General features: G+C 43.7%; 1 protein-coding gene across 3 annotated transcripts in view; it reads left to right on the forward strand.

Annotated features, from left to right (window-relative positions):
* Positions 1-27,409, forward strand: part of MYO5B (myosin VB) — a 339,709-nt gene that overhangs the window by 161,358 nt on the left and 150,942 nt on the right. For all 3 annotated transcript variants that reach the window (XM_063128253.1, XM_063128254.1, XM_063128255.1), the window contains 5 exons: positions 1,024-1,180; positions 13,289-13,432; positions 17,734-17,815; positions 24,144-24,251; positions 24,590-24,699. In XM_063128253.1, coding sequence (XP_062984323.1) covers positions 1,024-1,180; positions 13,289-13,432; positions 17,734-17,815; positions 24,144-24,251; positions 24,590-24,699 — 601 coding nt within the window. The remainder of the gene's footprint in view (positions 1-1,023; positions 1,181-13,288; positions 13,433-17,733; positions 17,816-24,143; positions 24,252-24,589; positions 24,700-27,409) is intronic.

Here is a 27,409-nt window from a genome sequence, read left to right on the forward strand (position 1 = left end):
CTCAATGCCTGGTTTGTTTGGCTGCTCATGCAAAGGGAGAATTGAAGTAAGAATGAACAAGCTGTGTGCACTAAAATGCTTGCTCATCCACATTGTGGTTTAACAAGCGAGAGTTTTTTCGTTATCGTTACATGCAAGCACGCCTTTATGTGTCTGGTGAGAAGGTAGTGGAGACTTTAGATTGCTATTTACTAAATTGCCCACTAGATGAGGAGATCAGGAATAAGTGGCTTTCCATCCCTTTTGGGGAAAACTCTGTATCAGCCTGGATTAAGGAAGATTGAGTTCCCTATCAGCGGTTGATACCATAACTGCCTGTGCATTGGGTGACAAAGATCAATGCTATACATTGAGAAAATGGTGTTGCATTATAGTTGTAAATGAGGGATGATATGTTTATTATCATTTTTAAAAGTGTTTTAAGCAATTCAAACAACAATAAACCGAACTTTGAACTTTCACTGGAAGCTGAGGTGTTCAGGATTCTGGATATCGATTCTGCACTTGCTCAGCATGGAACAGCTGTTGGCATATTCTAGGAAAATGGAACGGAAATGAGTCTCAGGCAATACGAAGGGGTAAAGGCAAATATTGTAAAGGTAAAGGTCTCTGCAGAGGCCACCAGTGAGGGAGGAAGCAGCAGCCAGACACCTCTCCACCGTGCCTGGGTCCAGCTCCAGCTCAGAGCCCCCTCCCTCCTGCTGTCAACTGTAACTGCTGAACTTTACAACTAAGATTGTAGTGCCTGAATTTGCTTTCCTTTCCCCCCTCCTCCTCCTCCCTCCCAATCCCCTTTCCTTTTGTGTCATGTCTTTTAGATTGTAAGCCTGTGGGCAGGGACTGTCAAGAAATACTTTTGTAGGCCGCCGTGAGAGCCTTTTTTGGCTGAATGGCGGCATAAAAATCCTTAAATAAATAATAAATAAATAAATAAATAAATAAATGAGCCGCTAAAAATTGGCAAGGGAAGAAAGGAATGTTGAGAGATTAATTGTAACATCTGTCTCATTCTTTATCGTATAGGGATGAGAAGAATCAGTCCATTATTGTTAGTGGGGAGTCTGGTGCTGGCAAAACCGTCTCTGCCAAATACGCCATGCGCTTCTTTGCATCCGTTGGGGGCTCCTCCAGTGAAGCCAATATTGAAGAGAAGGTCTTGGCTTCCAGTCCTATCATGGAGGTAAGGAATAACTAGAGCATAGCAGAGATTCTTCTACTTTTGGTTAACCTGGGAGAGAGAATGTATGTCATGAACTGACAATCACTTAAGCTATTGGTTGGGGAGGTGGCTTTAGAGCAGTGGTTCCCAAAGTGGGCACCCCTTGGGGGCGGTGGGGTTGCATAGGGGGGCATTAAGAGGCAAGGGGGTGGCAGGGGGCGCTAAGAAGCAAAGGGGCAGCAGGGGGGGTGCTCAAGGTAGTCTTTTCAGAGAACCGCCTCTCCAGAAGGTCTTAAAACCCAGGGACATCTTTATGGGAGAAGGTAGTTTGGTCCTAAGCCATATAGGGGAAGAATCCACACATGTATTAATACTGTTTAAGAAGAGTCCTTTTAACGGTGAATTGAAATGGCTTAGCTGCGGCCTTTCTGACTGCCCAGGTCATGGCTTTATTGCTTTCCAGTGCACCTGGAGCATGGTTTTGTTGTCCCTCCACGTTATCCCCCAAGTGACTTAAAGGAAATATTGATTAATGACTGGATTTATTGCAAGTACTGTCAGCACCACTTGTGAGGCCCATCTCGGTCTGGGAGAGTGGCCAAATTGGATCATTATTTAGCTGGGGCGAAAGACCCTTCCTTCCCCACTGAAGGTTGCAAACACCTGCTTGATATTTTGGGAAACAATTGCCACATGAGCAAACCTGAACATTCCTTTAATGGTGCAGCGTTAAGATATGTTTTATTTATATCTATATAGATATATTTCTTGCTATGAACTTCACAAACCAGTTAACAGAGAACATTATGTACATTCCGTGCATGTGTTGAAAATACACCAAGTTTAGCACTGTGTACAGACTTGTCTAAAGAGACTTTGCTTCTTCTTCTTTTAAATAATACAAATAAGCTTCTAGTCCTTATGGCTTAAAAAATAGATTTAAAATGTGTGGGGAAAGCATAGTGAAATTTATAGAGCCAGAGAGTTGAAGGCTTCAGTAGATTTCCACTGGTGAAGAATACCTTGTCAACTCATTGCCTCTTCCCACAGAGCAAGGGCTGGTGGCCATAATTATTCTGGGTCACTCAGCTCAGAGTTCAGGAAAATGCTCTTGGTTTGTGGCACTACTGACTTGCGCCTGCTGCCATAGATTCTGCTCCCAGGCAGCAGGTAACGTAGAAAGCAGTTCTTGGTGTTGTTGTCTGCCTTCAGAATCACCAAGTTCACTAGGTTAAAGACAATCTGTTCTTAAGGTCTTTTGAAGATTGAATGCAAATTGGTACAGCCTTCCCGCTGTCTGTGGTTTTGTAAGTTCAGCCTAGCGCATCTGACTTCGTGTCAACGTTGTTCCATTTTATTTTCACAAAATGTTCAAGTCCTTACACCAATAGGAGGTCGAGACTGCATCAGCGCTGTTCCTGAGCAGAATCAATACTCCTTTCCAAAGATGTTCTTTTGTCCTTTTTTTGTCCCAGTTTTCATATGTCATCAAGTTTGTTTTTAGCAAGCCCCGTTCTCCCTTCTACAAGCTGTAGCTAGAGAAAGTTCACCGGCTTTTGAACAAAACCCAACTTCAGGGCCAGCTTCCTGGCATATTGTACCAGGAACTTAAAACGGGGTTGGAAGAAAAGCACAGGGTGAAGAGGGGCTGGCTGGACATGATCCAAGAAAGCACAGAGGACCCTGAGACGCCTTCTGCTTGGGCATCCCTGTGTGCTGGCCCTCCAAAATTATCTCGCAGCATGTATCATTTGAGGGGTGGCTTAGAGCTGCATCTAATATACAGGTCCAATTTCTCTTTCACATGTGCCACTAGAGATCTGTTTACTCATTTATTGTGTTTATTATTTATTATTGCATTTATATCCCGCCTTTTTTCCTGCAAGGAGCCCAAGGCGGCGTACATAATCCTCCTCCTTCTCTCCACTTTATCCTCACAACAACAACCCTGTGAGGTGGGTTGGGCTGAGGGTCTGTGACTGGCCCAAAGTCACCCAGTGGGTTTCCATGGCCGAGTGGGAACTAGAACCCGGATCTCCCGACTCCCAGTCTGACACTCTAGCCACTACACCACACTGGCTCTCATCTGCTCCAGTTTCTGAGTGTGCTCTTCTGAAGCTTGGGTTCTTTTTGCCCCGCAAAATAAAGCAGTGCTTTTTCTGCCAATTCTAATTTGAGATTTGTAATGATAAGATAATTATTTTTCATGTCTGTGACAGAATTTGTTCGGCGTCACCTGCCAGCTTGGCTGGTGTGCCCCAGCTCCTTAAAAGGAGATGCCGGCTGTAGCTTTTCCTGCTACGAGCTGTGGCTGGAAGCCAGTGCAACCCTCCTTAAATCTTTCAAGCTGATGCCTGATGCCTAACCTGTAATGGGCATCTTGCACCTTAGAGAGAAACTTGCATGATACAATTACTCTTGCCACTTGACAAAGAGCCTTTTGAGATTTGGAAGATGGTTTGGATGCAGCTTCAAATACACCAGTGAGAACTGTTGTTAGGTAACATAAAAACCCTGGTGGTCCGTCCAGTGGTATATTTATTCTAGCATTATTTTTCCAGCAACAACTAGCCAAATGCCTACATGAACCCTGTTTTCAGGGCATGAAGGCAGCAACGATGCTCTCTTGCATCTAGTATTCAGATGTATACTGTTGCATTTAGCTACCAGGGCTCATACCTCTGGTGCGTGCGTACAAGCCCTTATACACACCTGAGGGGGCTCTTTAGATTAGCATCCATGTTCATAAGTAGTACACAAATTATCAAATGCTGATGATAGTGGTGGTGGTGGGTCATCATTTTCATGCCATTTTTATAAGCTCCTGGGAGTGTCCACTGTTGGAAGCAGTATTCAGGGCTTGGTGGAACTTGGTGTCATGTCTAACCCTACTGTTTTGGGAGAAGATGTTTCAGGTAATCAATCAGAATCAGATTCAGAACTAGAAGACGCAGCGCCAGACATCAGCCAGCCTGTACCAGTGGGGGAGGAAGCTCTCACGGGCGATTCCCCAGCTGGGAGTCAGCCCTCTCCAGAACTTATCTCCTCAAGGCCAAATCTTACACACTCAGTGGGAAGTGAGGTTTTTTCCGGGGGTGAGCGTCCCAACAAGCTAGCTGATGCTAGGGTCCGCCAGAAGCTGAAACGCCCGGCGCGAAAGGAAGGCGTGAGAAAGTCAGTGAGATTACGCCAGAACCTGCTTCCGCATCAGGCTCCCTGAAGTTATGGGCGTTTGAGAAGTAGCTTCTTATTCTTCTTGAATGGACAATTGTCTTGCTTAGTTTGCATAGTTTTGCCTAGGGGGAAGGTTTCCAAGAGGTTAGGCTCTATTCAGGTAGAAGAGACATTTGTTGCTTAATAAAAGTTTTATGGATTACTTAGCAAGCCTCGTCATTTGCCTCCCATCGAAAGCAGGAGTGTTCTGAGAAACACAACACTAAGAATTCTTAGCTTCATGTTCCAACTGATGCTGAGTTCCAGGAATGGACATGTTCAGTCCACATTGGGATGTCCCCATAACATTATGTTCCCAGCAAGGGCTCCTTAGCATAATGGTGTTATCTACTCTGATCTCGCATAATGTTCTCTCCAAGATACTTCCTGGATGGTTGCCTAAGAGTACCAGACACATGAGCTGCTCGCGGAGAGGTGTTTTGGTTGGTTTGGTGTTTTGATTGGCTTGTGGTGGTTCTTGGGTTCTTTTCACCACTTTGTATGATTTTTAGATGCTGTTTTTTAAATATAATTGTCAATGGCTCTGTTCATTATAGACTTGGGCCACAGCTAGACCTAAGGTTTATCCTGGGATCATCCAGGGTTCGCCCCTGCCTGAGCACTGGATCCCCTGTGTGTCACCTAGATGAACAGGTTTGACCCCTGGATGATCCAAGGATAAATCTTAGGTCTAGCTATGGCCTGGGTTTTTCTCCCCCATTCTAAGTAGTAATCTCCTCTCTCTCTCTCTCTCTCCGTGTGTGTGTGTGTGTGTGTGTGTGTGTGTGAGAGAGAGAGAGAGAGAGAGAGAGAGAGAGAGAGAATTCCCAAAGCTACAACAGGACCAAAAATCTACTTGGAGGGTGGGGTCTACTCAAGAGGAGGAGGAGGCAGCATCAGTTGCATCTTGTAGCCCAACTCATGGTTGGGAAGGAAACTAGCACAAACACCTCAATCTCTGCTTGACCTTTTCTGGTAAAACATCTCCTAGTTGGGTCTAGGGCAGGCTTACTTCCAGCTCCTGTCTGCCTTGCCTTGGCTCCTGTTTGTCTACAGTGACAGCTCTTGCACCCTATCCTGAGTAGACCTATCTCAGCTCTATGGTTGCTGTCACGTCAGTGCGCCATGCTGCAGCTCCAGCATGTCAACTGCTGCACCCTTGCTTCGCTCTCAGACTGCTCAGACCCTGGTACAAAAACCGTGTCAGACATCCTGGTGACTCAGTCTGCATCAGCTGGGATGCCATGGGGGTGGGAGTGCAGTGTGTGTGTGTGTGTGTGTGTGTGTGTGTGTGTGTACACTAATGGAGAGACTCATTGTGAATGGTGTCTACTTCCATTCCTTGCAATATACAGCTCTTGCTTGAATGTACCATAGAATCATAGAATAGTAGAGTTGGAAGGGGCCTATAAGGCCATCGAGTCCAACCCCTCTGCTCAATGCAGGAATCCACCCTAAAGCATCCCTGACATCTGTTTTAACGATTGCCATTTTTTCAAGCAATGCTAATAACAACTTTCTTGATATGTGCAACCGTGTGCTGGACATGGTGCTTCAAAGGAGGCCTTGCCAGTGCTGAATACGAATGTACTTCGAGATTCCAAGCTGTGCATAAGAAACACCATTGAAAAACAGCCAACATTCCAGATTAATTTCTTCTGGAGCTTTTGATCATTGCTTAATGGGGTTCTGTTATGTCTGCTTGCCTTTGTAATAGTATTGACGGTTCAGGGAAGGTTTGAATGGAACTGTTAATCTGCCCCTTAGGCATTTCACTTTTTAATTTCTGGTGGTGGTTCACTCCCTGCTCCTCTCATGTGTCTTAGGGTAGTATTTGCAGAAGATCTGGCTGTCTGCAACAACCACATCATTGTTTCTTTCCTCCCTATTCTGTTAACTGAGCCAGTCAGACCCCTATGACAGTAATTAAGATTCTACACTGTGATCCCTTAGGGTTTGTGTTCTAATGACAGAATTTTTAATTTAAGAGAGCGTTGATGAGAGGATGGAATTAGGAAACCCAGATACCATCACTCAGGCACGAGGAGATGAATGCCTTGATGACTAAATCTCACAAGGAGCTTAGGAAGGCCTAATTGGAGGCGCATACACAACACATTCTGTTGCTTGTGTGATAACTTCAACCAATGTTTATTATTTCAAAACACAACCAACTTACAAACACACAATACAAAAATAAACATCTAGAAATATTAAAAAAAAGTACACAACACATAAAAAGCATACAAAGTTAAGATGGACTTTCGATTTTCTCCACAGTGAAAATAAGTGACCATATTTTCTCTTACTCTATAATTACAAAAATAAAAATTCCCCTTAATCATTGAATCCACAGATGAACAATTTTTTTCTAGTCCCTGCAAAAAAAGTCAGGCATCCACCTTAAAGCATCCCCGACAGTTGGTTGTCCAGCTGCCTCTTGAATGCCTCTAGTGTGGGAGAGCCCACAATCTCCCTAGGTCATTGGTTCCATTGTGGTACTGCTCTAACAGTCAGGAAGTTTTACCTGATGTCCAGATGGAATCTGGCTTCCTGTAACTTGAGCCCATTATTCCGTGTTGTGCACTCTGGGATGATCAAGATGAGATCCTGGCCCTGCTCTGTGTAACAACCTTTCAAGTATTTGTAGGCGTTTTCTCTGTGTTGCTGATGGTAGTTTCAAAAAGAGATTTGATACGCAAATAGGTGGGAAGATAAACTGCAGCATTTTGTTGTAGTTTTCCCTTGTCCTATCCAGTTCATGGAGGACAATGCTATATCGATGGTTGCTACTCGTGAGGACTGTATGGTGCCTCCAGGGTTAGAGGTGGCTTTGCCTCTGGATCTCAGCTTCTGGGAGCATGACGTCCTGAAGCAATTTTATCTTTGGCGATTGCCTGGTATGTTCCTAGTCTGGGAACGTGACCGCCTCGCTCCTCTTTCTGGTGTCACTTGGAGTAGTTTTATCACCACCCCTTCAAGGTTGCTATGTGCATTTAGATGTTTAATAAGAAGCTTGTTCATATTTTATGAGCTACAGAAAGAGAGAGAGGTTGCTTTCATAAATTTCATATCATTATCATTTTCTTCCTTGTAGACACAAAATATATACCCTGTTTAGTTTAAATTATGGTTGGGACTTGTAAATCTTTTTTTTTCCTTTCTTCCTAAAACACTCAAGGATTTCATCAACCCATTTGTGCCACTGTCAATTCTGTGATTGGATGAACATGGTGACTTTTCAGAGCTGAGTTTTAGATGAAAAGAAGGTGGAAAAGTAACAAGAAGGGCTAAAAGGGCTGAAAACTTGGTTTAAAAGAGGGAATGTTTTCAGGAAGCTGGAGCATGTGGCCGCTCCCATATTGCACTTCCTCAGAACTGTAGCATACACACAGCTCCATAATTAGTGCTGGCCCTATCATTAGGCAAAATGGGGACTTTACAAAGCTGACTTTTAGATGAAGGTGGGGTGGGGGAAATGTTAATGAGATGATTGTTTGGGACAGGTGGAGCTTGGAATTAATGGAAGTTTTAGTGAAATTTTGTACCAGTTAGTTTTGTCATTACAGGAGGGAGGCTGTTTACTCATAGGGTGACCATATGACTGGATTTGTCCGGGTTTTTGATGGCAAATCCGGGAGGGGGAGGGGAAATCTGGATTTTTTTCAAAGAGCAGCTCTAATGGGAATTAACAAAAATGCTTATAACTCCGTCATTTTTTAAGATAAAGACATGAAACTTGGCACAATGGTAGCTCTTTGGAAGGGCTTTAGTCATACCAAATTTGAAACAAATCCGTTCATCCATTGGTTTTTAAGGATTTTTTTAAAAATTGTGTGTTACATTCTCCCCTTCCCTCAAATATCTTATTTAAAATTATTATTTTTAAAATTGTCATTTTTAAAGTTAAAGAGATGAAACTTTGTACCATGATAGGATTTAGGTAGAGCTTTAGCCACACCAAATTTGAAACAGATCCGTTCATCCATTGATTTTTAAGGATTTTTTTAAAAAATGAGGTTTTAAAATTATTATTTTTAAAACTGTCATTTTTAAAGATAAAGAGCTGAAAGTTGGCACTATGATAGCTTTTAGGTAGAGCTTTAGCCGTACCAAATTTGAAACAGATCTGGGGGCAGTAGCAAACCCTGTTAACAACAACAGCAGCTTGCAATGAGTGAAGATACAATCAGAAAAGATATTTGAGGGAAGGGGAGAATGTAACACACAGAGTATAGCAAAAGCTTCAAAGTACAGCAAAACCTACAAAAGTAGGAGTGAGTGAAGTTAATTTCAGATACATTGAAGCTCTCACTTGTTCTTTATTTCAGTGATTTTAACATTAAGATGTTATGTAGAACAGATTTGTCTTAAATGTGTGCTGTAAAATCAGACATGTGACCAAGACTATGTTCGGGTGGGCACGCCCCCTTGGTACTGGACACGCCTCCTTGGTGGCGACCATATTGTCCTCCTTTTTGGTTTCCAAAATATGGTCACCCTATTTACTCATATAGTGGAATAAGGGACAACACAATAGTCAATGGTGGGTTAATAGCCAACTCCACAGTTGATTATCAAGGGGGTACTCTCCACATGACATTATTATAATCCACTGTGGTGTGGATTAATGGCAGCGTCGAGTTGACTATTAGTCAATGGTGTGTTTGATTGACACATCCCCCCTCTCTCCCGTCCAGTCCTCCTGCTGGTATCCCATCAGCCATTGTGAATTCTGCCATCGCCACTTTGGTCACTCTTGCCAGGGGACTCTGTAATCGCCAAAAATAATCAACTGTGTGCGATGAAATAGTCAGCGGCGCCCAACACACGATACGACAACCAACGATTGTTCAAATAATCAACTCTGCACAGTGTTGGTTATTTGCATTGGTCGTTTTGGCCAAATGACCAACCGTGGTGTGAAAAAGTCCCAACAGACAACATGTAATTGGCTAAAACCTGTATTTGGTTGCCTTCAATAAATTGATTGACGTACATCTAAAAACAAATATTTCATAATCCAAAGCTGTTCAGTTTTTCCAAGTTTTTGGAGAAAAACAAATCAAAACGGCCCTCGGAAAAAATGGGTGGGGGAAGAACTCCCAGGCCTTCCTACATCTCTAGTGTAGAGGAAGTGACTTTTCTTCCTTCGTGGATGCACAGAAACCAAGTGAGCTGATGGCGGAGAGGTGGTGTGATTCATCCCTCCTTCACCAGATTGCTCACTTGCCCACATGGAGTTCCATCCATTTGCCTTCATGTAATTCCTGGTTGCCATAGGCGACCAGGCAGTTTGATAAATACACATGTGGGCAACCTGGGGCTGGCAGGCTGTGTGTCACGCTTGGCAGCTCTGTGTGTGGCCTACAGAGCTCCAGGGCACCGTGCCCCCAAGCTGATCAGCCATCCTTTGGGTGGCAGGAAACAGATCACTGCTTTTATTAATGTATTCATTTTAAATGTTTTAATTAGTTATATGTATTTTATGGTGTTTGCATTTGTGTACCCCGCCTCGATCCAGAGGGAGAGGTGGGAAACAAATAAATTATTATTATTATTATTATTATTATTATTATTATTATTATTCACTGCTTTTAGCAGTGGGGGAGAACGATGGTCAGGATTGCTGGGGGTAGAAGAGGTTAAGGCGTCTTCCCCTGTCCTCCAGTAATCCTCATCAAGATCGCTGTTTTCCTGCTGCCATTAGTGATCTTGAGAGGGGTTCCTGAGGGGGAGGCTTTAACCTCACCATCCCCAATTGGGGTCGTGGTGGTGAGAATTCGTGTGCATGCATGCGCACGTGTGTTGAGACCCCGTCCTCTCATGCAGGCCCCCGAAAGTTTCCACAGGGTTCAGAACATCCTCCAATCCCACCAAAGCTGTCCACTCCTGGCTGAGTCCAAGCCTGGCCAAAATGGTGTGATATAAACTTATTCAACAGTTTATTCATATAAAACTGTTGAATGAGTGCCTCTTGATATATGCTTCAGCTCTGCTGATGCCAGTTTGGGTAGATTGGATTTGGTGGGGGGGCTAGAATGGGTGTCCTTTGGGCTGGGTGTTGGCCATTCCTGTTGTCTGGATGCAAGTGGTTCACCTTTAAAAGAAATGCAGTCCCCTTGTTTTATTCATAAAGTTGAACTGGGGTAGCCGCCGTGTCTCTGTACTGTTCACTGACTTCAGTTGTAAGGTCTCCTTTCTTGCATCGAGAGGCACAGAAAAAAGAATTAGCATCCCTTTCTCTTAGAGTCGCTTCAGGCTATTTGCCCAATTTGTAAACACAACAGACTCCTATGCCTGTGCAATGTGAGTTCTCCTACTGTCAGATAGCATATCATCTTGCATCTCTTCCAACTCCACAGTCCAGGTTTTGGTTGTGGTGTAACAAGTTAGAATGCTGGACACGGAAGATCTGGGTTCCAGTCCCTACTCAGTCCTGAAACAAACTGGGTAACATAGGTGCATTGGGTGACCAAGGTACCTCTCTCAGCCTAACCTACTTTGGGAGGATAAAATGGAGAGGTAGGGAAGGACGCCATTTGTTTCACCCTGGAGTCTTTGGAGGAAAGGTGGCATAAAGACTTAAGTAATAAAAATAAATACTCCTACTCCTACACACACACACACACTTTCTTCTTCTTCTTCTTTTGAAAACACATGGAAAGCAAGCAGACAGCAGGAAAGGGAAGAAGAAATATTTCCATTTAAAATATTGGATCCATTATTTTTATGGACCGCACAATACGTTTATACAAAGGCATCACTATTTAGGTGGATCAAAAATTCACATTTACTCAGGGTTTCTACTCAGGCTCAGTTCAGACAACACGTTAGTCAACAATGGTTGTAGAACCCCACGGTGGAGTTTTTACACCACCGTTGAGAAACGTGTTGCCTGGCGGGAAAACTGCACGCAACGGTGGAGTGGGGTTTTTTTTGGAAAGCACTCCACTCTGAATATCCATGCTGTGCAGAGGAGAGTTCCTGCACAACCGTTGTGTTGCGTGTTGTGTGACGGGAGTTTTCTGTTCAATTGAGTTGACTTTTCCCTCTGGCTACAGAGTTCCCTGGCAAGAGCAGTGAAAGGAACGAGTACCACTCTAGGAGAGCCACCATGATTGGCTGATAGGATACCATCGGGAAGACCGGGAGGAGAGAGGGTAGAAGAACTATCAGTCAAACATCACAATGGATTTTACTCAACTTCACGGTAGCCCACAGTCACACAACGGTGGAGTTAGAACATGTTGTGTAGGGGGTATCTCTTAAAAACTCAATTGTTGAGTGGAGTTTTCACACTGCATTGACTAGCATGTTGTCCAAACTGAGTCTTAGACTCCCTTCCCACATAAGCAATATTCAGTCTTTAATTATCATTCTCAACAATGAGTGTAGTTTTATTTAAATACATTTTAAACAATGTACTGTGAATCTATTTTAGCATAAACATTTTAGATTTTGTTTTATGTTGTATTTGCTTTATTTAGTCTTGGTTGTTTAGAATGAAAATGGCCTATGGCCTAAGTAAGAAATAAAGAAAAAAAGTATTGCTTCACTTTTTTCCTTTAAGCAATAAAAGTTGCTACTTTGCAACCTTTCAGGAAACTTAATTTAACCTCATATGTTTTCCCATTGTCGGTCCACCCCAGTTCTAAAATATCAAGAATCCAGTGTTTGAGAACTACCACCCAAGCTGTTCGCATTAAAGAAATGATAACATATTTTGCAGCAAATCAATAAAACTTGTCTTGGAAACATACCATAATGCTCATTTTCACTTCTCCAAGAGAGGAGAAGTCCCAGGAGCACAGTGTTTACCTAAGTTTAGAAGGAGGTCACTGAAGACTTGTTGGTATTTTGTAATAGTTGAGGTCATTTACAAATGTACAGGCTGAGCATAGGTGGAGGAATAATACCCACTGCCCTACATCAAATCTCCAAAGAGAGACATCCGGGCTTCCCCTCCCAAATGCTGTTAGCTTACAGAACTCCCAACACTCAGCACACTCTATCTGATTTGATTGCTGCGTTCTCTTATTATACATGTCTCTTTGTGAAAAGAAATATCCTTAGTTAGGAGTGTGAGAAGAAAGACATGCCCGTTTTCAGGTATCTCCTAGCCATTCGGAAGCCTTGAGGAAGATTGTCTGATAATTAACTCATATGGGAACACACCACATGGAATATCTCGATCTATTAATACTGCTTTGGCAATTGGGCGGTATAGAAATGAAATAGATAGATAGATAGATAGATAGATAGATAGTCCAAGCCCATCGCTAGGTATTGCCTTAAGGCAGCCCACAATGATAAAACATTCTCACAGATATGTGAGAGCCAGTGTGGAGTAGTGGTTAGACAGGGAGTCAGGAAATCCAGGTTCTAGTCCCCACTCGGCCATGGAAGCTCACTGGGTGACTTTGGGCCAGTCACAGACTCTCAGCCCAACCTACCTCGCAGGGTGGTTGTTGTGAGGATAAAATGGAGAGGAGGAGGATTGTGTACGCTGCCTTGGGTTCCTTAAGGAGGAAAACAGGTGGCATATAAATGTAATAAATATGTGATACCAAAAGACATTACAGTAGGTAGCATTTTATCAAGTGTGTTACAGTCTTCATTGTTTTCCCTCCTATAAATTAAATCACTGTTGTTCCCATTTTACAGATTGGCGCGGGACGGGACAGGACTGGAAACTGAAAGAGTGTACTGTAGTCACATGTTAAAGAGTACACTGCTTACTTATTCAAGATGCTTTGCAATCTCTGGTTGTCCTGTCCTCTCTTTCTGTTTCTTTTAATCTGTATTTTTATTTATTTATAGCCAAGTGCAAGCATATAAAATGTACTTGAGAGAAAATGCACTTCTTTGCAAAAAGGGCTTTTTCTTCCTAACATTTTATTCTGTTCCATAAAGGCAATCGGCAATGCGAAAACAACCCGAAATGACAACAGCAGTCGCTTTGGGAAATACATCCAGATTGGTTTTGATAAAAGATATCGTATCATTGGTGCCAACATGAGGACATATCTGCTCGAGAAATCAAGAGTTGTCTTCCAGGTTAGTTTATTTATCATCTCTCTCTTTCTCTCTATCCCTGCTTCCCATCCCGCTTTAGGGGCTGAACTGCATATTACACTTGACTGCATGTTATACTTCTGCCTAGAACAGGAGTCCTACACTGACTGCACTCTAACCCTACTTATTACTTACTTTCTGCCATCGTATCATGACATTGACCCTGTTCAGACGACACGCTAAGACAAGTGATTAAGCATTTTGAGCTATACATTATGGCTTAGCGTTTCGTGTGAACCACGACTTAGCATGTCATGTAAACCATTCCTAATCATGGTGGCTACATAAACATGGTTTAAACATGCTCACAAACAATTTCCTGCAAAAGGGTTAATGGTCTAACCATGGCAAGGACGCCATCTGAACAGGCTGATTAAGTTAATTGCATAGCATGTGACTGAGACAATTTGTTGTTGTTGTTCTTTTATTTTAGAGGAAATGTGTACGGCCCCAGTTCAGATCAGGGCCAGCGCACACTGGGAGGAAAGAATTAAGCCTTCCCTATCCGTTTTCTTCCTGAAATCCCTCCCCAAACACATCCAGAGGGATTTTTAAAAAGGGGGGGGGAGTCTGCTTTACAGTCAAGGGAGACGTTTTCCTCTGTTTTATATCCCCATGCAAGAAGAGGGGGAGGGATTTCAGGAAGCAAATGTGGGGGAGGGAGGTTTAGCCCTCCTCTCCCAGGGTGTGCTATTCCCAATCACAATTGGGGCCACACACACTTGCTCTAAATTAAAAAGAAAGAAAAACATAGGCCATGGCTAGATCAAGTCTATATCCGGGATCGTCCCGGGATCATCCCTGTGCATCCAAATGACACACAGGGGATCCCGGGAACAGGCAGGGACGACCCCTCCATTTGCCGGGGATAATCCTTAGGTCTAGCTAAGGCCATAGTCTCAGCTATACACGACACAGTTATCGTAATGTGTATCTTGACTCTCAGTGATGAGAAAAAGAGAGAAAAGAGGGTGACAGAAAGAGAGAGAAAAGGGATGGATTTGCCCAACACTGGGTCTGATCCTTGCCACTGGCTTCAGCCCCACTGGCATGCAGCCCTCAGTGGATTAACTGACACACACACCCCACACACACACTGGTAATGCAGTTCTTGACACAAAAAAGCTTGCACATCGGCCTATTAATTGTTTGCCATCCTGATTTGTTTCCAAACTGTATTTGTATTAAGTTGTACTGAACCGATGCTGGTCTTGTTCAGCAAAAGTTTTGCAGTTGCAATTTCTCAGCTCAAGTTTAAAGCTTCAAGAGTTTTGGTTCAAAACCACTTGGGATCCTGGGTGCTTAGAAATGCCTTTGATGCCTGCCTTTGTAGATGGTAGGGTGGAAAGTTCCTCCTTCACATTACCTTAACTTACCCTGCTCAAACACTAAGCTGCAGCAACTTGTGTGGGTTTTTTTTTTATTGTGGATGTTCAGATAACAGGCACCTCTTAAACTAGTAACAAAGGGCAAGAATTATCCTTTGTACTAAGAGAGAACTCATTCCTTGAGTGTGAATCCTTATGTAGCCAAAACAAGGCCATCCACACAGAAGAAGGAAGTATCAGCAAGCCTGGAGCAAACTCAGGAGTTGCAAAACTACAAAAAATGTGTCACAAAGAAGCCTTCCAATGCTTCTTCTTCCTTAAAATGCTTTTTAAAAAAAATTCTTTGCAACAAGTTTGGAGAAAGATAAGCATATAGCCATCAGGACTAATAGCCACTGAGAGCCTTCTCCTCCAGGAATTTGGTGGCCATCACTATGGCCTTAGCTAGATGAGGCGAAATCCCAGGGCGATCCCCGCGATCATCCCTGTGCGTCTGCATAACGCACAGGGGATCCCAGGATTAGGGAGGGATGATCCCTCTCTTGCCCCAGGATCTTGCTCTACATTTTAGTTCCGGTTTTTCTGCGGTCTCGGGCCGCAGAATGTGTGGCCCGGCATCGTGGTTTGTTGTGGTTCCTCACGAGGAGCCGGGACCCGTGCCCATCCGGGGGGGGGGGGAGAAGCAGGGGAAATTATTTTTTTTTAAAAAAAACCTTACCTTTTGCGCACGAGCGCTTGTGCACATCTTCTGTTCCTTTAAAAAAAACCAAAATGGCGGCGCAACATCCTTTCCTTCCGAGGCTGTTGCGTGCCGCATGTAAACAGAGGGGGGATGTCGTGATAAAAACACCACAAGATCTTCACCACTCCGTTGCGCAATAACAGGTAGATCTAGCTAAGGCCTGTGTCTTGCGGTAGCGAATTCATTTATTAGGGTGACCATATGAAAAGGAGGACAGGGCTCCTGTATCTTTAACAGTAACGTAGGAAAGAGAATTTCAGCAGGTGTCAGTTGAAGTCAGTGAATTTCCCTCCTCATCACAACAAAGTTACACTAGTAGAGTGGCCAGATACAAAGGAGGGCAGGGCTTCTGCAGCTTTAACTGTTGTGATGAAGAGGGAATTTCACCCTCTTCAATTGACACCTGCTGAAATTCCCTTTCCTACATTACTGTTAAAGATACAGGAGCCCTGTCCTCCTTTTCATATGGTCACCCTACATTTATGCACTGTGTGCATCCAAGAGAACAGGTTGAGCAGCCACTAACACTTCTCTTTCAGCTGTGGGCCTGATTCAGACGTAAGTAGGGTCCATTGTTAAGAAACCAAGCAGGCACAAGTCTCACTTGAGAGAGAGGGAGATTTCAATCTTCTATTCCTGGTTTCACATTTTGCCCAAACAAACCACACTTTCCCAAGTTTGACTGAAATGGGAAACAGCCCTTTAGAACAAACCATGATTTAAATCACCTCTTCTCCCATGTGGAGTGGGAAGCATGCAAGTACATAGCTTGTCCTCATAAAACAACAGTAGTTTGTTTGTTTTATATCTGAATCCGTCTTGTGGGTTCATTTGCACTGGAATATGCTTACCTGCCAGGTCATTCGGATTAGAGCCAATTCAAATGTGACCAATTGCTTTCTCCCTGTCACGTTATTAGTGTTTTCCATGCAGGGAAGTTTTGTATGGCAGCATCTTCAAACAAGGGATCCTTGTTTGAGCTTCAGCTACAGGGCAGTATATAAATGTAATAAATAAATAAATAAATACATACATACATACATACATACATACATACATACGTATCTATTCTGAGATGGTACATTCCTGTAAGAGGACTGTACCACACCAGACACAGCATTTTTAAATGTGTTCTCTGTCACATTTCAAGGTACTATAATTTACATTTAAAATGCCATATTACATATTAACATTTTTCACGTTTTTAACAAGTTAAAGGACTTCCTGACACAGAGGTGAAAATATAGCATCACTGGAAGGACTTGAGTTGCTTCCCAACCAGGTGTGATCAAAAACCTAAGCTTGAACAAATTGAGTGTTTTGTAAACTATTAGGCTCTTTCACCGATTATGATAATTGAACTTGCATTCAGTTCAGACATCTTAACAGTCATATCTGAAATAGTTCTGACTTGGTTTTTATTCTGTTTATATCTGATCTTCCCTCTGTGGAGGTCAAGGCAACGTGTATAACATTTCCAGATGGTCTCCTATCCTGATACCGGCTAGACACTGACCTGCTTAATTTTGAACAAGGTTTCTACATCAGGTGCTTTTAGCATGACCTTGGCTTTTAGGGAGGGGCATAGCCAGTGGAGGCTGGTGGCTCTGAAGTCAGTGGGATGGTGAATCTGCTCTGGGTTTCAGTCAGAAATCTAAAAGAGCTCTCCAAAGTGCAGATGCACCTTGGATAACTCATTTGGAGTCCTGACTGTTTCTGACTAAAACCCGGAGCAGATTCACCACCCCCATTGACTTCCAAGCCACCAGCTTCCACTGATTGGATGGACATTAAGGTTTGAATGCAGAGAGCCCTTGGTTAAAGTCCCAGATCCACCACAGAATTTTTTTTGTATAGCTTAGGAAAATCCCACTGTATCAAACCAATTCTTCTCCTATAAAATAGGAGTAATTATTGTCTCCCTTGTAGGTTTTTAAGGACAATGGTTTGGGCATCCACGTTCTTTTATTAATGAACACCAGTGCTGTGCCTCTTGCTTCCTCTTCGCTCATTTAAAAGTAATTACGCATGGCTTACAGCTCACTTGAGCTAACATAAATAAAATAAAACTCATCCTTAGCTGGCATCTTGAGGAGGGGTGTGTGTTTGAAATCTGAGGTTTGGATAGACCTGCAGGAGAGGAAGAGAGGTGCTTTAAATTATCTGATCTTTAAATCCCTTATGTCTGAAATCAAGTCTGTTTTACTCTTCAGGCAGGAGATGAGCGGAATTATCACATATTCTATCAGCTCTGTGCCTCTGCCCACCTTCCGGAATTGAAAGAACTCTCACTAGGTGAGTATCCTATCCTTGTATATTTAGTCTCCCTACTGAAAGAAGCCCGCCACGTTCTATTTCTTGCACTAACGAAACTGTAGGATACTTGACCTGAAATTCCATACAGCCGGTTCCTGGACTCAACTGTGTCCAGGATATAACAGCCAGGGTTGGGCGCTACGCAGGAAAAGAGCGGTGCTGTGCAAAAATACTGGCAGATTTGGCCTCAGTGGCTGCCATTCACTTCTCTGGGAAGAAGTAAATGGGCTGCGCTGTGGAATGCATAGTTGAGGTGTAAAAGCTTACACCCAGACATTGTGGCAAGGAGGTCTAAAATACAGTTCTGGCTCCAGGTTTTGGAGAACCTGGAGCCCAAGACATTGGGATGTGGGTTCCAGGCACCCATACCCACCCATGCCCACCCATGCCGAAAATCCCAGTGTCCGGCATCTCTAGGCAGGCCTGGGGGAGGCTCCTGCCTGAAACCCTGAGAGCTGTCGCCAGTCGCTGTAGGCCAGGGATGTCGGACCCCTTTGAATTCAAAGGCCAAATCTAATTTCAGAGAAGCTCTCAGGGTCTACATTCCAGTGGTGGGGAGGGCCAAAAGAGTGAGGGACACTGACTTACTCATGGCCACCCTCAAATCAGCTTTATCGTTGAGTTGAGATTTCAGCACTGTAGATTTTTAGGGATCCCTTCGTGTGTGTTCTAAAGAAGCAAGATTAAACTCTACATGAAAGCCTCTTTTAGGAACTACTAGGATATAGACAGTGCAGATCCTATTCCCAGTGTCCGGGGGTGGGTGGGGGACTGTGTGGTACTGGGAGCAGGACAAAGAAGAGAGAGAGAATGAGAAAGAGAGAGAAAGAGAGAGAGAGAGAAAGAGAAAGAGACAGAGAAAAAGAAAGAGTATGAGAGAGAGAATGAGAGAGAGAGAGAGAAAGAAAGTGTGTGGGAGAGAATGAGAGAGAGAGAGAGAGAGAGAGAGAGAAAGACAGACAGACAGACAGACAGAGAAAAAGAAAGTATGAGAGAGAAAATGAGAGAAAGAGAGAGAGAAAGAAAAACAGAAGGAGAGAGAATGAGAGAGAGAGAAAGAGAGAGAAAGAACATGTGGGAGAGAATGAGAGAGAGAGAGAGAGAGAGAGAGAGAGAAACTACCTCCTGGCACAAAAGAGAAATTCTCTTTTACTCTATTAAGGCAGCTGCTTTCAACTCCAGTGTCTGGAGGGGAAACACTTTATGGAAAAAAACAACTGTCATACAAAAGCTGAGAGGGATGGGGAGGTTATCCCCACAAGGTATTTAATTGGATGGGAATTGCGTTTTCTCTTTCGGCTCTAAAGCTTTTGAGAAGAGAAAGCATCTACAGCCTCCAGCTGGGCTTGTCTCTTGGTGGGTGGGTGAGTGTTTGCTTCAGCGTGGCCACGTTCTCCGTTCCAGCAGTGAACAGACAGTCTTTGACCAAACATTCCGAGGCTTTGTTTGAAGCACAGGGGGTGGGGAGTGTGTTGAAAGCAAGACCTGGTTTCACTTGATGTGTGTGTGTGTGTGTGTGTGTGTGTGTGTGTGTGTGTGTGTGTGAATACATCATACACAAATGGAAGGAAACCAGTGAAAGTTTGCTGGAAACTTTATGCAATTTGGTCAGAATCAGAGCACACATGAATATATTTTCTTTGTTATAACTACTGTAATGTTGATGTCTGCAAATTTTCATCTTGCCTCCAAGGAGCTCAAGGACTTGCAATAATGATGGTAGAGACCTCCAAGGTGTGCAAAAGAAGCAGGGGTAAACAGAGGGGCCAATTCCCTCTCCCCAGATTTCTGAAGCTAGCGCACATGGGTGCTTTAATATTTGTCTGCTCAGCATAGCATGCATGGATTGCTTAAGAGACTGTGGAAACATCCAGTTCTCACCTGCCAGCACTCACCTATGCCTCTGACCACCTGTCTTCGTTCTGTCTCTCTTTTACACACACACACACACACACACACACATACACACACACACTTCTTCTGTGGCTGCTGCTGCAATTTGAACTGGGAGGAAGGAAGTGGGTTTCCAGAGGGTTTCACTTTTCCTAGAATGGTTGCTTTTGCCACCTTTGCCCTGAAGCAGCTGTTTACACAAGCGAAGAAGATGCCCTGGTGGTGGCTGCAGCAGTGATAAAGGAAGGGACCGTGAGAATCACAGGGATGGAGACAGAGATGGGGACAGGAAGAACAGAGAAAGCTGGGGGTGTCTGTGTGGCACAGAAGATACTGTGTGTAGGAGGAGTTTTCTGGTGGTCTTTTAAGAGGTACTGAACATAGGCGCAGGTTCCTGCAATACCTTGCAACAGTACTCCCTAAATTCCCCACTGTAGGTGTATGGAAGTTCCGGAGATAGACATCCAGAATGATTGACTTCACTCAGACTCACAAGCACTATGAAACTGTTATGACTTTAAAACATTTATTAAAACTATTTAAGGAAGTTTAAGTCAAACAGACTCACGAACCTCCATTCAGCAAAGCAAATTAAAAGAATATACTCACAAATCTGGCACATTTTGGGACAACAAGACAAACACAGATAAAGACAAACAAACACAGACTCCGCAAAGGAGCTCGATGGCCTTGTAGGCCCCTTCCAACTCTGCTATTCTATGATGCTATGATTCTCCACAGAGGGACTACCATCTCTCCCAGGCAAGACCAAACCATGCCTGAGGGAAAAGGAAGTCACCTTTGTCTTGCGTATCCAAACTTAAATACTCTTCTCAAAGACCTCCCTCCTAATACATATTAATTTCTTCTGAAATGGCTAAATCTATTGGGTCCATGTCATTAATTTAGATCATCCTTTTCACAGAATGTACCATCCCTTCCGAGGTCAAAGATGGACATTACTTCTGCTTTTCATGTGGTCAACTTGTCTACTTTACTTCTCTGTTCTTGTGTACATGGGGATTTTTCCAACCACGTCACCTGTTCTTAACCCTGGACCCTTCACCTAGTGACAGTTAGTACATGTCACCAGTTCAAGAGACTAACGTCTTTTGAGCAATATCAAATCATATTTCCAAATCACTTTCTCATTAGGCCTTATCCAAACTAAATCATCTAACCCTTGATACAGTGTTCTATGCGTGTGTGCCTACTTGCACATTTAATATTAAAGCACTGCCCCATCACTTGTACAGCCATTTAAACTCATTCCATGCCCCCAAAAGCTTCTTTCTCTGTGCCATGCCAACAAACTTTCATAACCCCAATCTTACACACATTCAGTAAAATTTCAAATGAAGAAATAATCTTACATGTGTCAATGGAGTAGATGTGGAGTGGAAAGAGGTGAGTGTGTGCATGAGGGAGGGGGCGTATGAATGGGTGGGTGTGTGCTTGGGAGGGAATGGGAAACAGCGCCAGGATGTATTGCGGTCTTTTAAGCCATCCACATCTGTGAATGTTCTTTCTTTCTTTCTTTCTTTCTTTCTTTCTTTCTATAGCACCATCAATGTAAATAATAATAATAATAATAATAATAATAATAATAATAATAATAAAAATAATAATAATAATAATAATACCAAATAAAATACAATACATAAAATTAGTTAAAAGAGCATATAGAACCAATACAATATTAAAATAACGATCACAACATCTTAAAAGTCTTAGGTTTAAAATTCATCTGGGTAGGCCTGCTGGAAGAGACTAGTCTTTGCAGCTGTCTTAAATTCAGAGAGAGCATTAAGCTGACGAATCCCCTCCGGCAGGCCATTCCACAATCTAGGGCGGGCAGAAGAAAAGGTTCTCTGGGTAACAGTTGACAGCCTAGTTTTGTTGACTGGAGTAAATTCTTCCCAGTGGACCTGAGTGTGCGGGGTGGATTGAACGGGGGAAGCTGATCCCGCAGGTAACCTGGACCCAAACCGTGTAGGGCTTTAAGGTAATAACCAACACGTTATCTTTCGCCCGGAAACTAATTGGCAGCCAGTGAAGAGATTTTAAAGTTGGTGCTTTTCATGGGGATCCTCATTTATGATGTAGTCAATGTACGCTGTCTATCACGGTTGCAGAGCTATTTTAGGTAGTGTGCCCACCTCCAAGCATTCTGTCGTTCTCTGTGCTGGGAGTGCCATGCCTCCCTGAGCACAAAGAAAGGGACTCAGATGGTGCTGCATGAAACCACTCAGCCAGTGCCATGAAGAGTGGCTATTCCTCCTGGCGCTGGTAGAGTCCCCGGCTCTGCATGTCTCACACTATCCATTTGGCCAACATTGAGAAGAGCAGCTGCTCTTCCCGGTGCTGGCTAAGTCCCTCCCATCACTTGCATCTCCGCTGTTATTGGAAATGTCAGTGGGAATTCCTCCTGTGGATGCTCTACAGCCTGGATGCAGAATCTCAGTGGTCCAAATTAGGCCCACAGGCTGGAGGTTCCACATCCTTGGTGTATATAGTATTTAGAGCTAGTTTACATGTGTGCAAAGTAGCTGTAACATTGAGTGAAGGCTTCAGGGCCGGCCCTACCATTAGGCAGTTGCCTTAGGTGGCAGATACTGGGAGGCAGCAGCAAGGTGTTGGAGGGGAGGGCTGAATACCCAGTGGCCTGCCCCCAATGCTAACCTGCTGCTTTCAAGTGCAGTGGAGGAAGTTTTTCCATTGTCAGAGTTGAAAAAAACAGTCCTGGAACAGGAGAGGGTGCCATCTTGTTCTTTCCCTCAGGCAGCAAAATACCCTGTGTGGCTAACGCGTGAACAACCCATCCCACATTGAAAAACCAGGTAGATGTTCATGCATCACGCAATATGCAATCCTTTCCCATTGTATCCTTTCATGCATTCAAGTGGTGCACATGCAATTGTTAACTAGTCCATAGATTTTGCCAGTAATGGGAGTTGATAAGTCTACACAAAGTACACTTCCTTGCTGTTCTCGAAGTGTAACTTGGCTTTTTTCTGGCAGTTCTCTGACTGCCCCTGAGGGTTTTCCACGTGGCCTACAAGTCATCATGAAACGTATCTCGCAGTGGTTGTTAAAAAATCCCTATGAAAGTTTCAAAGAGAGCGATGCCATTTTGATTAAAGGAAGATAAAACGGAAAGTTATGAAGAAAAGGACTTTGCTCGCTGTCCTCAGGAAGAGTTCACTGGATGCCCAGTAAATCAGGCAGAATCACTGAACTAATCATGAAAGTTTTAAGTGTCTGTTTTATATGTATAATCGAGTAGAAAATATAAATTTTAAGCAGAGATTCTCTCCCACAAGCCAGCAGTGGAACATAAGACGTATTCTCTTTTATTTTTATGGCTAACTTCAGAAAGAAAATATTTTCTTCCTCCAGCGCATGATTGTGTTAAATTTCATTTCTGCAGCCTAACTCATTTTGAAGCCGTAGAGGAGACGGCAATCTCTCAATAGGTGCATCAGCGTGTCACCTGAAATGAGAAATTGTCGCCCACCCATTTGAGTAAATTTACTCAAGGGGAAGGGTGGCAAGGCGTCATTTTGTAAACCTTCAGGCAGCTCATGACTGTGCCACGTCAAGTAAAATGCCTCAAAGAGGAGGCACAGCACTACGTGGTTTGAAATGCTAAAAGCCCGCCTGTTTTAAAGGCTGAGAACACCAAGGAGAAGTTAGAACCACTTTAATAAGCGTGTTCAGAGGAGGGCAACCAGGATGATCAGGGGTCTGGAAACAAAGCCCTATGAAGAGAGACTGAAAGAACTGGGCATGTTTAGCCTGGAGAAGAGAAAATGGAGGGGAGATGATAGCACTCTTCAAATACTTGAAAGGTTGTCACACAGAGAAGGGCCAGGATCTCTTCTCGATCCTCCCAGAGTGCAGGACACGGAATAACGGGCTCAAGTTAAAGGAAGCCAGATTCCTGCTGGATATCAGGAAAAACGTCCTGACTGTTAGAGCAGTACGACAATGGAATCAGTTACCTAGGGAGGTTGTGGGCTCTCCCACACTAGAGGCCTTCAAGAGGCAGCTGGACAACCATCTGTCAGGGATGCTTTGGGGTGGATTCCTGCATTGAGCAGGGGGTTGGACTCGATGGCCTTGTAGGTCCCTTCCAACTCTGCTATTCTATGATTCTATGATTCTAAGATAGTAACTTTCCCATGAATCGACCCAGAAATAGAGCTCTCATCAAGTACAATACTTGGGCTGAGGTGCCAGCTGCTCCAGCTGTTTATGGTATGTTCTGGGATGTATAATGTTATAACCAATTACGTATGATGGCATTGGCTGCCCAGAAAATGCATTAAAATTGCGCTAAACTAAATATGACTTAGCAGGTAACGAGATGCTTGCTTTTACTAATCTGAATTCTCCATTTCTTCTCTTCTAGTATGTGCCAAAGACTTCTTCTACACAACTCTGGGAGGTGAGCCATCCATTGAAGGAGTGGATGACACAGATGATTTTGAGAAAACCAGACGTGCTTTCACCCTGCTTGGTAAGGGATTATTTTAAAGATGACTTGGATGGTTTCCCAGTGGAACATTTGGTTGAAACCACTGTCCTTTGCAAAGACTGTGAATAATGTGGTAGCATGACTCTTGGAGCGGTGTGTGAGTCTGTGTGTGTCTATGTTAGAAGCTAGTTGTCTTTACCCTCCTTTTCTAGGTACTTAATTTGAGATTGCAGATCACAGGTTTTTGTGCTTTCATCAACATAATTAGGGTTGCCTCGTTAATTGCTTAATTAATTCATATGGATGTCCTTTAGACACGTGAAAGAAATTCTCAGTGTATATTCCCTCTGTAAAAACTGGTTATCAATGGTTCCTTTCAGGAGTAAAGGAGTCCCATCAGATGATGATTTTTAAGATACTTGCCGCCATCCTACACCTTGGAAACATGGACCTTGAATCAGAACGTGATGGAGAGACCTGCAATATATCAGTATGTTCATAGTAGCATGGAAAACCTCATTTGTGCAATTTACTTTCCCCCTAAATCCCAATTAATAGCTTAGGTTTTTTCCCCAATTGCAGCTATGCTGGGCGTCTAGGGCAGCCTTCCACAACCTAGTGCCCTCTAGATAGGTTGGACAACAACTCCCAGCCCTCAATTCAGGTAGCCTTTCTCAACCTTGGGTCCCCAGACGTTGCTGGACTACAACCCCCATCATCCCTGACTATTGCCCATTCTTGCTGAGGTTGATTGGAGTTTAGTGCAAACATCTGGAGACCCAAGGTTGGGAAAGGTTGAAGCAAACACCTTCTGGCCAAATGTTTCAGAGGTGGGTTTTGAGCGGTTTAGGACAGTCAAAGAAGGGAACTGGCACCACGCAGTTGTTCTGGACAGGAGTTCCAGACATGAGGGACAGACAATGAGAACTGGCAGAGGCTTTTAAGGGATCAGGAGACCTTTGGGCACTGCTCCCGTTCATTTCAATGAGAGTTTTATAAAAGAAGAGCCTCGTGTGGCGCAGAGTGGTAAGCAGCAGTTACTACAGCCGAAACTCTCCCCACGGCCTGAGTTCGATCCCAGCGGAAGCTGGTTCTCAGGCAGCCGGCTCAGGTCGACTCAGCCTTCCATCCTTCCGAGGTTGGTAAAATGAAAGGAAACTGCGACTGGGGAAGGCAATGGCAAACCACCCCACTGCAAAGTCTGCCAAGAAAAAGTCAGCGAAAGCAAGCGTCCCTCTAGGAGTCAGCAATGACTCAATTATTATTATTATTATTTATTTATATAGCACCATCAATGTACATGGTGCTGTACAGAGTAAAATAGTAAATAGCAAGACCCTGCCGCATAGGCTTACATTCTAATAAAATCATAATAAAACAATAAGGAGGGGAAGAGAATGCAAACAGGCACAGGGTAGGGTAAACAGGCACTGGGTAGGGTAAACAGGCACAGGGTAGGGTAAACAGGCACTGGGTAGGGTAAAACTAACAGTATAAAGTCAGAACAAAATGCTTGCACTTAAGTGCTTGCACGAGAGGTTCCTTTCCTTCCCTTCCCTTTATAAAAGAATTTTCTGCTGGATTGGGCTTCAAGAGTCAGACCTGTCTAATTCCCACCATGTTGGCTTTAATCATGGCCCTCGAAGGCAAGTGCTTCACCTACTTCCATGGTAGGTTGAATTGTGGCAGTTCAGAAAAACAGCAACACGTACACCAAGAACAAAACACAACTTTATGAGTTACACAGCTAAAAGAAGAAAGCGTCTCTAAAGGTGCATTAACAATGCCCCTTTCCTCTTTGCGCGTGATTATTATTCCAACCATGCAAATGCAATAATATAAATGCAGTAGTATTATTTCTGATTATGGGTAATTGTCATGTCCCATTTCAGAGAAGCTTCCTTTTTTTAAAATTAAAATATAAAAATGTGCTTTGCAGTGCTGCTGCTGTTACCCAAGAGAGGATGCAGTGGACTGTTTAATTTCAGGGCTTTGACGAATTTGATACACAAGCAAATCTTCTCTTATGGTGTTGTCTCTCCCCTTAACGATATTGCCATTATTTAATTAAAATGTAAGTGTAGCTCTGTGATGCTAGATCCGTCTGTTAACTCATTTAATTAGTGACGAGGCAACTCAACGTAGCAAAACACAGACTCTTGTCTTCCCTGCACTGTTGTGCGGCTCTCACTCACAACTCAATTGCATGTAATTCTGCTTGTTTGCTTTCTTCTTGAGTTGCAAGCATGGTGGATAGATATAGAGCCTTCATTTTCGGGGCAGTATGCCTGTGAGTAACAGTTGCTCATAGAATCATAGAATAGTAGAGCTGGAAGGGACTTATAAGGCCATCAATTCCAACCCCCTGCTGAATGCAGGAATCCACCTTAAAGCATCCCTGACAGATGGCTGTGCAGCTGCCTCTTGAATTCTTCTAGTCTGGGAGAGCCCACAACCTCAGTTGTCATACTGCTCTAACAGTCAGAGAGTTTTTCCTGAAGCACAGCCAGAATCTGGCTTCCTGTAACTTGAGCTCATTGTTCCGTGTCCTGCACTCTGGGATGATCGAGGAGAGATCCTGGCCCTCCTCTATTTGACAACCTTTCAAGTATTTCAAGAGTGCTATCATGTCTCCCCTCAATCTTCTCTTCTGTATAGCCCAGACCCATTTGGATCTGGGTCAGGGCTGAAATGGGGCTCGCTTTCCACTCTCTCCCCTCCCCTTCTAATCCCCTTTCATTCCAAGCAAAAGACCCATACTTCGGTAAGGTGACTAACTGGTGGTTGGAGAGGACTGTAGGTCAGAGTCAAAGCACCTGCTGGGCATGCAGAAGGTCTCTGGCTCAACCCCTGACCTCTCCAGGGAGGGCTGGGAAAGATTCTGTCTCAAACCCTGGAGACCCACTGCCAGACAGTCCTAAGCAAGATGGGCCAATTTTCCGACTCGGCACGAGGCAGTTCCCTATGAGAGCTCAATAAGTCACTCAAGGACTGGGTTTAGACAACACGATAACCAACGGTGATTTAAATAGTCGACAGTTGGTTATTTAACCCACCATGGGTTATCATGTTGTGTGAAGGGAGGTTTTTTTTAACCAACTTGGCCAAAATAACCCATGCAAAGAACCAATGCTGTGCAGAGTTGGCTATTTCAACCTCCATTGGTTATCGTGTTTGTTTATTTATTTATTACATTTATA

The sequence above is a fragment of the Elgaria multicarinata genome, chromosome 6, assembly GCF_023053635.1.
Source record: "Elgaria multicarinata webbii isolate HBS135686 ecotype San Diego chromosome 6, rElgMul1.1.pri, whole genome shotgun sequence".
Taxonomy (NCBI): Eukaryota; Metazoa; Chordata; class Lepidosauria; order Squamata; family Anguidae; genus Elgaria; species Elgaria multicarinata.